This window comes from Falco naumanni, chromosome 5 (genome assembly GCF_017639655.2).
Source record: "Falco naumanni isolate bFalNau1 chromosome 5, bFalNau1.pat, whole genome shotgun sequence".
In the NCBI taxonomy this organism is placed as follows: Eukaryota; Metazoa; Chordata; class Aves; order Falconiformes; family Falconidae; genus Falco; species Falco naumanni.
Window position 1 is genome coordinate 26,447,955 of NC_054058.1, and position 13,688 is coordinate 26,461,642.

The 13,688-nt window shown below is 39.8% G+C and overlaps 1 protein-coding gene across 1 annotated transcript in view; it reads right to left on the reverse strand.

Annotated features, from left to right (window-relative positions):
- PKP2 (plakophilin 2) overlaps positions 1-13,640 on the reverse strand; it is a 44,488-nt gene extending 30,848 nt beyond the window's left edge. Inside the window, exons 1-3 of the mRNA XM_040596309.1 lie at positions 13,249-13,640; positions 5,748-5,860; positions 2,443-3,137 (exon numbers count right to left, since the gene is read on the reverse strand). Of these exons, the coding sequence (XP_040452243.1) occupies positions 2,443-3,137; positions 5,748-5,860; positions 13,249-13,459 (1,019 nt within the window). The 5' untranslated portion in view covers positions 13,460-13,640. The remainder of the gene's footprint in view (positions 1-2,442; positions 3,138-5,747; positions 5,861-13,248) is intronic.
- Positions 13,641-13,688: the final 48 nt, after the last annotated feature.

Sequence of the window (13,688 nt, forward strand, 5' to 3'; positions counted from 1 at the left end):
TTGTACTACTGGTGGAATGATGGACTTTGGTGAAGTATCTCTGATTTGATAGCAGTGTATGTCCCAAAGCAAAATTGTCTATTGTTTTTTAAATAATTCTACATTAAACTGTATAGTAGCTGGAGGTGGATGAACCAGAATATACTACAACCAAAACAGGACTTCTGCATCAAGCCCTTCCAGTGGTGAGAATTACAAAGAGGAGTTACTAAATGTGTATTTCAGATGTCTGAAAATGGTAATAATGCATGTGGATACCACAGACACATTATTATATAAACATGTGTAACAAATACTGAGTTCAGTCAGCTAAAATGGCTATAGATTCTTCTTCATCATTTACGAACCTAGTGGTGCAAATCTCTTGTGGAATTGTTTTTTACATGCTGCTTTTCACCAGCCTCTTCACTAATATAAGCTATTATATTATACAGAAACTTTTTTAGCTTCGGGTAGAATAAAGAGCCCCTCACTCCCTCAAAAACCTAGCTATGAAACTAAAGTAGAATGTAGGATATTTGAAAATCTAAACAAGGTATGTGGCAAGTAAATTAAATAAAAGTACAGAGATAAATATAATCTGTAAATATCTGCAGAAGGAACTTTAGAGGCTTTCACAGCACTTCTAATCGTTTTCCTCTGTAATTTCCAGCAAAAGCTGAACTGAGAAACTGGAACTTAAGGAATTATGCTGTCTAAAAGATTTCCATTAGGTCACCAATCTTACATCTGAGTTCAGCATGGTCTCAGGCAAGCCACTTGCATAATGACTTAATATAGATGATTGCATTTGCAGGTATGAAAAATGCTTCGATGTTTGTGCAGGCAACCAGATTGTAGTGTCTGCACCTGCAAAAGAACCAAAATTGCTCCTACACAAAATTAAATATCAAAATCGCTGGTTCTGGCTCAGAAATGCACTCAGGAATGTGCTTAAAGTAAATGATTAAGTCAGTAGAATATATATGTGTCTATAAATTGTCTTACTGAGAAACAAAGTCCTCTTGAGTACCTATTTTCAAGATCACTACTCCCAAATCTTTAGCTGTTGTGAGCTCTCAGCTGTTTTTTCTGGACTTACTTGCTATAAAGACTGAAAGACTGAATACTTAAGAGTCACATCATTAATACCAGATCTCTTAACTCTTGCATCACACAGAAGAGAAAATTTCAATCTAGATCAGATGTGGGCACAAGACTGTATGTGTTTGTAAATCTAGTCATAACACACAACATGTAGTTGATGACAGAAAATACCTGATCTATATGTAGCACTAGTACCAGATGAAGCCTCATCTCACACAGTAGCAAATTTAGAAAAAGAAGAAAGGTGGCCTTCAGAAGAATGAACTTAACAGCTACACAGTTACAAAAAAGACATTTCTTAATAACAGTGTTGTAAATTGGACCATGATAAACTTACATGAGAAACCCTGTGATCCTTTTTCCTTTCTGGATTATAAAACAGCAACAGAAACCACAGTAAACAGTGCAAGTAACCATCTCCTGTTTACCCAGTGGTTTGTTCTGTCCACGGAATGTTAAAAGCTCTGGAAACATTCAGAATTACTCTGAAATAATAATAAAAAAATCACTCCTGAGGGGAATTTCAGAACTGAAAAATTTTCTTTTTTGAAAATGGAACCATATTTAGACATTCTGAAATCTTGCCTGGATAGGAATTTCGGGGCAGAGGGTGGGGGTAATTTAAAAAAAAAAAAATTCATCAGATTTTAAACAATTTTCCCGAAGTTTGGGTGCAGCTTTGGGAATTTCTGCCATGGAGCTAAAAGGGCTTCAAATTAAGATAGTGTCCTCAGAGCATGTAGGATCTCAAGGCAGTGAGGAGCTCTGGGATCCTGGGACTCAGCGCAGTTTATATTTGTTCTTGGGATGGATGGTGCTGCAGAGCTAAAAGAAATTTCTGCCTGTGTTTTAACTGAAGATTATCAAAGCTAAAAAGTTTCCTTCAAACCATGAAGGACTTTTAACTGGAAACTGTCAATCTGCCAAAACCTGCTTCACTAGTAGATTTCTGACCTATTCTCATGAGAACCAATGCTGAAATCACCCAGTCTTTTATGAGCACAAAATTTACCAATCCATTGCTGTGTATTGTGAGTTGGGTTTCAAATTACTCAGTCACTTCTTCATGTCTCCTTATAAAATTGATTAACTCTTGGCAAAAGAGGTCCCAAACCTGAGCAGGAGGTGTGGATCCTGCAGTATGTACATACACATACATTTTTTCTCCCTTTCCTCTGTTGCACTGGAAGTGGATTTTTAAAAGCAAATGTACGTTCTGCATCCTCTGCACTGACATTTCATACACTGTGTTGGCTGCTGAACCACAAGCTGCTAGTTTACTTTCTCTTTTTAAACAAACAGGTTCCCTTCAGTTGTGACACCCCAGAACCAAAGGAGGTCCTGCACTGTGCTTACCCTAGCTGAGATCCATTGATAGTGGCTTGTTCAGTCTGCAGGAAACCATTTCTCCCTGCTGCTGCCACAGCAGCTGTCAATGGCATCCTCTTCCCATCTGTTTCCGCAGTGACACTGGTTATTGAAGCTGGCTGGGAAGCTTCCCTCCTGGTCTGTGTGCTTCTGAAAGTAGTTTGGTACAAGCTGGACCTTAAAGATTGCCTGTTCTGAGACCCCAAACGTGATGTAATTGGTGATCTCACTTGTCCCGTTGCACTGCCTGAGGTTAGGTAGTTCTCTTTCTCCAAAAGGTTGGTCATGCTGCGACTGTTGCCTTCTTGATGGTACAGAGGTACAGTGGGGCTGGGGTAGACACCATCAAGGATGGCATCATTCATAGCCCCCATGTGGGAGTGTCTCTTAAAAGAACGTCCCCTGTTCACTGAATCATGAAGGGTGTAACCAACAATCTCAGACCGAGCATATCTTGGTGGGACAGTCCCGCTGGATCTCCTGTTATCTCCATGCCTCATGGAGAATCCAGTTGAAATCCCTCCATCATAGTGAAAATCATTGGACACATATGCCAGTCTTTCAGGACTTTGTTGGGGTGAAACCTCTAGTCTCTTCAGAGGCTGCCTTTGAGCTCTCTCTTCCATTGTCTTGTAAGTAATCCTCGTCCCCCAGCCATTTGTATAAGAGGATGGTGAGGCCACCTGTTCAAGGGTGCATAAAATAACAGGAGTCACAGCAAGATCATAGCAAAGATCTATATTAAAAAGGTTAATAGCAAAGAAACCAAACCAAAAAAGTAAAGATAAAAATTCTAAGGTCTGCTGTCAGAATCAGAAAACAATATGTGAGCATCACCAAAATTGTGTATTAAATCAGATTCTGCAACACTTCTTTGCATCTGCTTAACAAAGGCAGGAAAAAGTATGGTCTAAACATTAGAAGACAAAGTTTAAGCATCTAGTCTTCTGTCATTAATTCAAAATAGGTGTGTACATCAATTATATCTGGTAGTGAACAGTCTGTTTATTAATGGAGATTTAATTTCAGTTTGAAACACCTTGGGGATTAACACCCACATCTGCTACTAAAATTAAATTCAAAGCTGTCCAATAGAGAGAAAATTGATCAGTCAGATATTAAAATATCATACTGAAGTGTCAGCATTATTATTCTTATTAATTTTATTAATCTTATTAATATAAGGTTATTTAGCCCTCCTGTTCACTTTGTGGTAGGATCTAGTAAAAAGAGATAGTCCCTTCCCTGTTTGTCTAACCTTAAAAAAGAAGGATATCACATAACATTCCCAGGAAACCAAAATGACCATTTCACCATCTCAACAGTTTCCCTAATTCTAGAGTTGCAATTTAAGATGATTTTTCTTTTCCTGTCCCAAATAGGCATGGACAGTAATGGATCATCATATTGCTTTATAATTTTCTCTTTTCTAAACTCAACAAACCCTCTTTCTTCAACCTCTGTTTTAGGTGCCATTGGAGGCCTCTAGAATTTTTCTACCTTTTTCTTACTCTCTAAATTAGACATCATACTCTATTCAAGACTTTCCAGAACTAAATCAACTTGGGAAACCATCTGGCCTTGAAATAGAGGAGTCATGACCAAATATTTTTTTTTAAATCAGTAAGTATAGTGGCATCCAGCCATAAATCAAAGCCCCATATATACTGTTTCCATGGTGTATTAAAGTTTCATAACATTAAAGGTATTTCTTAAGGTAAACTGAGCAGCTTACACAAATTATTAATGGAAGGGATTGTGATTAGCAGATAGTTGCCAGACTGAAATTCCTTAATTTCACTGTTGAGGAGTTACTAAAGGCAAAAATTTGCTCACAGAAGGAGTAAAGGTTGCTGAAACCAGCAAGGATCACTGGATCTATCTGTTCATTCTACAGAAGCTATGCAAGGATATCTTTATCTCTTGTTTGGGAATAAGGAAATAAACACTTTTGGAAATACTAGACCTTGTGGCTTTTTCTGGCTTTCACACAAGACAAATACTGTTGCTTTTGAAAAAAAATATTTTTTTTTAATTCTATTCCACCCATCCCACCTGCTAAACTATAGTATTTTCTTGTGGTTACTATGACACCTCCAGTTTTCCCCTTGTTGCTCTCTTCTAGAAAGAAGGGATTCGCATCAAAAATTATGGAGGTGAGAACAGTGGACAGGAGGACAGAGAAGGTAATGTATTTAAGTAAACAGGTCTAACTCTCTCCATGCAGAGCCAGAGCTGCCTCATTAACTGGCCAGAAGCTGGGCTGTTCTCTTTAACAACGAGAAGCCATTCTTGAGTAATCTAAAACTAAGAAAGAATTGGTCCCTCCATATACAGCTATTTATTAAAGAAATAGTTCTGTTCTCAAGCTGAATTGCTTTCAGTTTACTAATGTTGATCATGCAGCAGCATTGCTATTGAGCTTTGTGTTGATTTCCAAGTCATATGGTTGCTTCCTCAGACAGGATCATACTAGTTATAAGCTGTGTCATAAACCCTGCAGAAAACCAATTATTTATCTTAGCATTCAGGCCAGGAGCCCAAGAAAACTTGGTTAAAATAACAAGTGAATTTATGATTAGACAGTTTAGAAACACCATTGCATTGCAAGGATTGTACTGCTGAAATTCTTATAACGCTAAATCAGGTTACAACAAGATTATTTTAAATTATAAGGAACAATCTACCTTTTTTTTTTATGAATTGAATTTTTGTGAATGTGAAAATGAAAAAAAAAATTGTGAAACTAAAGCAATCGGTTCTCTGGTGTTTTTGTATACATAATTCTCTAACTTCTTTCACCAACATTCCCAGCTCCTACCCATGCCACTTGTTACCATGTGGGATTGCTGGACTTCCTCTAGCAACCTCCAACCGTTAGGCTGGGTGAGCAGCAGCAGGGCCTTCGGCCTCTTTGAGCTACTGATGTGCTGACTGAGCTGCTGCCTGGTGGGATGGATGAAGATCTGACTTGTCACACCCTTTGCCTTAGTGAGGTGTTAATACGGTTTTTCATTTTCTACCCTAACACCAATTCTCACAAAACCCACAGGATTGTACGACCGAGTTGAATTTAGCCACTGGTCTCAGATGTCATTGGAAGGGGGGAAAACATTAACAGATCTCAGTTGTAAAAACCTCATTTTCTAGAGATCAGGCTTTAAAAAGCAAACAAGCAAGCAAGCAAGCAAACCTTGAAACACCATCTACATGCTACTATCTGTGGTAACAAAATGAATAAATTATACATGTGATATTATATTTATTTATATTTTTTTCCTTCTTTTCCTCACCTGGTTTGACTGGTAATATGAAAAACCATAGGGAGTTCTTGGTACAAAATCATTTTCAGTAATCCCCATGTTATAGACACGCTCTGGAACACTGGATGCACGGTGCAAACTGCCTGTAACCAAAGACTAAGTTTAGTAAGATATTAACAAAACACGATATGTTATAAAGGATGATTTACAGTACTAGGCAAATGTCCCAGTGTTCAGTGCCATTACTAGAATATAAACTGAAAATCATACAGCAAAATGATGGAAAGATTTTTGCATTTGGTGTATCGCATTCAAAACATGGCTAAGCAAACCCTTCTGAGGATACAAGCAATTTTTTCAGTTTCCTATTTATTTAACTTAAGACATATTTTTAACTTTTAGAAGTCTTGTTGTTCATGCAGCTATTTAATGAAAAATGTTTTAGCAAAGCAAGCTGATACTTTAAATATCCCAGATAATGACAGATGATTAAGTACTGAGAAATAGTATCACTGAACAGCTACTAAGAACACTTACTTTCCAACTGTAACCACTTTGAATATATATGCATGGTTTACATTAGAGGCTGACTATAACATGCACAGTGCACAAGAAATCAAAATACTGCAGCTGTAGATTGTAGATGAGAAACATGGGCTATACGTATACCTCTGTTACTGTACACTCTAGAGATGCAATTTTCACAATGTACCACTGTAAACAAATAGCAAACATTGAGTACAGACTGTGTATTTCATAGCTGTCTACCTCAACTGCTGATGTTTCTTCTCCCTTAGGTCTAGTTTAATGATAATATACCAGAGCAAGTAATGCTTCACTACTCAGTGCTTCACCCAAAGAGCATGAAGAGTCCACAAACAAATTATATGCTTTATGGAGACACATGGCATATGACGCTGTAAAGTAGGGTTGTTTAATGACACTTCAAATCTGCACCCAAAAGGTTCAGTAATCCTACAAATAATGTAGAAGATCCACAGTGTATCTGCTCTGATTCTTTTTTTCCATGACTCAGCTTTGAAAATAGAACTGCGCATTGTGATTACTTCTTTCATTAAAACTGCATTGTTCTTTTAAGTAAAAAACAACCAACCAACCAACAAATTCAGGCTGTTTCTTTTTCACTGATACAATGCATTTTCAAAGAAAAGTGAAGTGAGAGTCTGCATATAAGAATATAAATAACACAGACAGGTTTAAAGAGGTGAAATAGAAGATGAAAGCAAGATATACCTCAAATCGGCCATAAATGGGACCGGTGTATGCTACAGAAGTTTAGGCTAAACAGAGAACAGTGGTCAATGAGGAAGTTAATTGTCCATGAATTTTTAAAATAGCAGATATTACCTGAGATCCTACAGAAAAGAAATCTAAAGAACCAATCATTAACTTGTCAAACTGCTTAAGTCTCCACTTCTAAAAATAGTAGGAGTTATATACCCATGGGAATTCAGGTGCCAAAAAATTGTGGGCAAGTGCCTATTAGGATTTTTGAAAGCACCTGGTGTACATGTGCCAAATAACTGAGGCTTTCAGTTTGTGCAGTTAGCCCCTGGGCTTCATAAGGTGCACATGAGTATCCCTAGGAACTTCAGTACACCTGTATCTTTGATCCTTGGTGTCTGTAGTTAGTAAAGGGCTCAACCAGGATGAAAATAAACAAGATACTCATGTAACAATAAGTTATGAATTATTCTCACTAGCATGTAGCCACCTGGGTAAGTACAAATTTGTGAGATATAAAATATATATTAGATAAAATATATAATATTTATAATATAATATAAATTATAGTATAATATGGTATAACACAATACAATATAATTGCAGACTGCCATCATTCGAGGCATAATTCAATCATACTTTGCAGTTACTTTGCTTATTTATTCATGCTTTCCAGTTCTTTCATTTTGGCCACATGAGACAGATTTAAACATGTATTAGGTGATTTGTTAAGACACATTCACAGTAACTTTGCGTCATGAGAGTGGAACAATGCAGCTTGGTCAGACTCACTCATGATGTGGATTGTAATAATTCCTGTGTAACATTACAAGGTTATCATAGCCCAAGGGTTACCTAAGTACATGAGAAAACAGTTAAGAGGAAGCTTGTATTATACTGCAAAAAATTCCAGCCAATGTTCATCAACATCCACAATCTGAAAATTGATACAAATCTCTCATTTGTGTAATATAATTCCCATATCAACGGACTATTTCAGGTGCCCAGTAAGACACCATATCTCAGCTATCACCTATGCCTGCTTTTTAAAGATTCACTTTATTCACTGCTGCATATTGAAGTACTTTCATATAAGTCCTTAAAGACAAGTACACAAACATTTCTATTTCTTTATAGTCAGTGTTTTTTGTCTAGTTCACTTAGTGAGAAATTACTCTCAGTTATTTATCTTCAAGCATTTCTATTTTTTTAACCTTCAGTCTCCCCGGGAATCTATCCATCACTAAATATTTTTTTCTCTTTCAGAGATAAACACATATGTTAGCTTATGGAATTTCACTTTGCATTTACAGTATCACTTTCTTGCTCTTACCACATCAGTAAAATATTTTGCCAGCATTTTAACTGTAGATTTATTAGGTAGACATAAAATATATGTCTTTACTGTGTGCTGTTTACTTGTGCCAAAAGCCAGTGTGTTAAAGGGAAAAATGGTAACTGAAATGCTGTGTCTTTCCATTAGTTATGAGATGCAGAATAGGTGATTTGATCCAAACTTGCCTCTGCCAGTGAGGCCCCCTTCAGCTTATTTTCACCATGCTACAGAAACCTACATGTCTTTCCCATCTTTCAGATTTGCTCAGTATTACATATATTCAGAAACTATTAGGCATTCTTATACAACTGGCTTAAAAAAAAAAAAAAAAAGCATGTGTTTTTTTTTTTAAAAAATGTATTATGGGTTCATTTACTGTTAAGATTAATATTTTCTAACTGTGAGACTCTGTTTTAAGCCTTACACAAACTTTCACTTCAGAAAACAGGCACGCAATTCAGTTACTCATCCACAGGGAACAAATACTATTTGAGAGGCCATAGGATACCACACGATTTCCAGCAGCCAGTCAAGAAATGGATGGTTTTCCTACAGGCCCTGCATCATGTCTGTCAACCCATGAGGATATTCTGGAAAACTCAGGCATCTCAGACAGCAGCTGACACCCAAGTGTGGGCAACCGAGGAACCGCTTATCACAGTCTCCCCTCTCCCCCGTCAGTATGAACTAAAGCAGCTCAGGAACGCTTTGGATATGATCAGTAGAAAACGAAACCCTTTTGCTCTTCTCCTTACCTAAAATAAAAGCTGTGCAAAAATCACATGATATTGCAACAGTTATGACAAAATTTTGAGATCTGACAAAATAATTGCACTATCAGGAAGGAGACTCTACAGATGACTGAGCAAAAATCCCATCTGTCTTCACAGAGGCTCTTCTCAAGGCCCCTTTGTTCCCCTGGATGTGACAGGTCCAACATCTCCAAAGGCCTTCGAAGTTCCTCCCCAGCAATCACTGGCTATGGCTGCAGACAGATTAACCTCCTGTTTGCTTGGCTTTCAAACCCAACAATGACAAGAGGCATCTCTAAGATGATGTATGAAAAAGAGAATTATCTTCCATTAAGGAGTCAGATGTAACAAATTCCCCTTAAATCATGTACAGCATTAACTCTCAGCTGTGAGACTTTTTCAGCACTTTTGTATTTGAATGGTTACTATGAAAGCCAAATTTTGGCTTTCAGCCCCCCACTGCGGGCATCAATATAGCTGTAACCTGTACACAGAAGTCTATTAAGGACTGCAATATTTTCATGCATCCCGAGTGCCCACCTGCTGAATATCCATTGTCCACTCTTGCTCAGGGCAGGTGTGTGATTATACCCTCAACACAGACTCCTAAGTGTCCTGGACTGTCATCTTTTAATCCTTTTTTTAAATATATATATATTCCACCAGTCACGACAGACTGAGATGGTGATATTTAAGAACAGCATATCAAAAACTTCACTAAATCACTTCATCTAAAGATCAAAGAGCTTTCTTTTTGATTGTGCTCCTTCATCACTCTGCCAGCACATGCCTGGTCCCAAAGGAGATTTCTAACATTTTTTACTTTGTGCTGGTCATTTACACAAGTGCTCAAATTTCAGAAAAAAATTTCTTCTGGCTCAGGAAGCAAAGGTGAGGAATTTAATGAAACCAATAAAAAGTGGAAGTCACCAATAAGGAATTTTTCTACTTCCTTTTCTCACAAAGATATAAACAGAAAACCACTATGAAGCAGTTAATGTGGTCAGAATTCTGCAAAATACACACCTAGAGGATAGAAAATTCCCCCAAACCTATAAAAGCAGGTTTAACAAAATATATTAAGCATTTTAGAAATTAAGAATTATGAAGAATAGATAAGGCTTTCTTTGTAACTGTCTTGTATTCGATGCTGTTGATTTGGAAATCACAGTAGTTTTGTCCTGTTTTTTATGAACATGCTGTGTTTATAAAACTGTGTTAGATAAATAATCTCTACATAGACAGCAGTTCATCAGGCTGTTTTGTGTTACACATTACTCAATTCTGCCCTATTTTTTTACAGTGGAACTGCTAAGGATGTACAGGATATACAGGGAAGTAGACTTTGGTCCAGGGATTATACTAAAGAAACAGAAATACCACAAATGAATTTTAAAAGCCAGTCAAAATCCAAATGAAAGAAGACCAGAGGCAAGTGGACTCATAAACAGAATAAAGTTTAAAAAAGCACTTAAAATAATCAATAGTGTTGTGCCATATGCAAGCTGAAAAACACCAGTCATTAAGGTATGTGATTCTGAATGCTGTTTTTCTTTGATGAGGCTGAACCATCTACGATTCTGTTTCTGTCCTTTAAACAGCATTCAGAAATTTGATACACCTGCTTTAGTTGTTCAAAATTTTTAAGGGCTGCGTAATCTTTAAGTTATAAAGGTTCAGCAACTGATGAACTGGAAAAGTTGCAGCTGTTGTTAAACTACTGCTTGAAAAACCATTAACAACGTTTGACAACATCTTGTCAAGATCTGAGGCAGTACATAACTTCAATCATTTGGCAGCTGGTGAAATCCTCAAATCTGAGGATTACCTCAATTTCTATTATAAAAAAGAGGAAATACACCCGGGGGGGGGCGGGCGAGGACAGGACATGAAACAGCAAACAGTACAGGGGTAGGAGGCAAAAAGATGTTTTGCCATTTAAAGTTAATGCTGAAGGCTAAGCAAACACCTTTAATTTGAAACTCTAAGGAGAAATTACGCTGCCTGACAGAATACTTTTTGCAGCTTCAAAGATTCCAGTACAGTCAGCAGAAAATGGGTGTGCACAGATGATACTGGGTAAGATCTTACTACCACTGATTTTTCATGCCCAGTGGTTATGTGCTTAGCTAATTTTAGGCATGTATGCGAATACTCTCGTTAGGTATGTGCTAAGTACCTTGCTGAGCTGAATCTGAAATACTTCTACAGATAGGACAGTTATATCACAGGGGCCTGACCTGCTCCTAAATCTTTGTGTTGTCTTCCCTGCAACTGCAAAGAATATGGGACCCATGTATCTAGAAAACTGTTACAATTCAGAGAAAGTGAGTTTTATATTTCTGTTACAATTCAGAGAAAGAGTGCTTATTTTTAAAAGGCACCCTACATACAAGAATTCAAGTGTTTTCAAAAACAGTTAAATTTTGAGCAAGTCTATATAGCAAGCACATTGGGATACACATGCACTACACCTATTTTTCAGGGAAGTCAACATGTTAAATGCACGATAGGCATTTGATTCACATCATATATATTTAAGATATATAGAGATAGATATGCATAGATGTATATATTATATGTATGTATGTACAAATATATGGAATACATTCCAGTTCCATTTATTTTTTCTGAGTTTTGCAGTGGGACTAAAAAATGTATGGCGAGTTAGGCACAGGAATACATTTGAAAAAAGAAACGTTCATTTTATACATTAACAATACATATAACAGACATGTCATTTGCCACTCCCGATCCTGAAGCTTAAAAGTTTTGGCATCTCAGAAATGCAAAGGGCTCAAACACCTGACTGTTAGAAAAACAAAGCAAATCAAGACACCAGGTCTGTTAAAGTATTCCAGAGAAGTTAAGATGAGTTAGGAGGATGGGAACTTCTTCACAGTGTTTTGTGCATGGTTTAAAGACATGATGTCAGGGTCATGACACTACGTTATATCTCCATTATTCCTTAAAAAACATTTCCCAGGCTCTCTGTTGAGCGAAAATGAAATTAAGCTACTTTAAAAGTGTTTAGAAACCTTATTTAAATGAAAGCAGACAAGCTAAGGATTTGCATGTGTAGCTGCACGTGGCACAGCTGTGTGTACTTGTTCGTGTGGCTTGTGTACCTGATTTTTTTGAGCAGAGTATGTGTCTGCATTGTAATACATTTTTCAGCGTGAGACATTTTTTACATAGAATCTAGATGAAGTACAGGGAAATACTCCTCTGACTGACAAGATAGATAAGTGAAGTACAGTTACAAATGTAAAGACCTTCGGCTCACAGCTTTTTGCAAACGAGAGGTGACAGCTTCTTTAACGACAAGTGAGTAATGGGGTAGACAGCCTATAAGTCTGCCATATCTTCCTATTTAAACTCAAGATTAAAGTTTTCATGGTAAGGGTTGCTTTATTTATTTACTTACATATTTTCTTTGAGAAAAAACACACCTCTTCGACATTCACAGCTAAGACCAAACCCCTCAAGCACCTGACAAAGCCACCCTGCAAGTGCCTGGTGTCCACTCGGTCCCAGCTGGGCACAGGGCACAGGGACAGGACACAGCTGCGCGGGCCCTGCCGAGGGACCTGGCCTGCTGGCCCCAAGGTCTGAGATGCAGGGACTGACCCACCTCAATTTGTATCATGCACATCATTGCTCTGTTTCCCACTCACACCTTTCCTAGCGTTCCTTTTCCAAACATCCTTTTAGTTCTTTTTTTCAAAGCGAAACAAGAAAAACTTTTCCTACGTTTCTTCCCATTTTATTTCGCAGACAGGACCAGTGGGTAAGGCGCAGGTATCAATATAAGCACAGTCAGAGGTTGCTGGATGAGAATTTTGGCTCGATTCTTCCCTGGGGCAAAGGGGCACAGGCCCCGCTACTCGCCCGAGTCCGCAGTTGGGAGAGCGAAACTCCTGACTCACTCGGGTGGGAAAAGAGAAAGGGAAGAGGCGGCGGAGCCACGATTCTCCGTCAAACCGGGTACGGGCCAACGGCCGGCACCGCGGCTGCCCGAGCAGCCCGCACCTCCCGGGGCGGGAGAAGCCGCGGCCACGGCTGCGGCCGCCCGGGGCCAGCCCGGGTCCCCCCCCCGGGGCCAGCGCGGGTCCCCCCCCGCCCCGGGGCCATGCCGTGCTCCTGCCGCCACCAGCACAGAGTTCCGAGGGGCGCGGGGCCGGGGCCGGGCACTCACCGCTGTACAAGGAGCCACGGCTCTTCCTGGCCAGCGTCTGCTGGACCTGCCGGTGGATCCGCAGCGCCTTCTCCTCCCTGGCCCGGCCGCCCGCGAGCTTGAGCCTGGCCTCGGAGGGCAGCGCCAGGCTGGAGCTGTCCAGCTCCCCCAGGATCTGCTGGCCCAGCACGGTGCGGATGTAGCCCTGCTCGGCGGGGCCGCGGCCGGCCATGGGCACAGCCGGGCGCCGCTCCGCTCTGCGCCGACAACCTGTTGCGCCGCCGCCGCCGCCACCCCCAGCTCCGGGGCTGAGCCGCCGCGGGCCGGGCCGTGCCGTGCCGTGAGGCGCCCAGCGCCGCCCCGGGCTCTGCCCCGCCCGCCGCGCAGGTGCCAGGCACGGCCCGCGCCTCCGCCCCGCTCCGCCCGCCGCGGCGGCCCGCCCGTCCCCTCCCCTTCCCGCC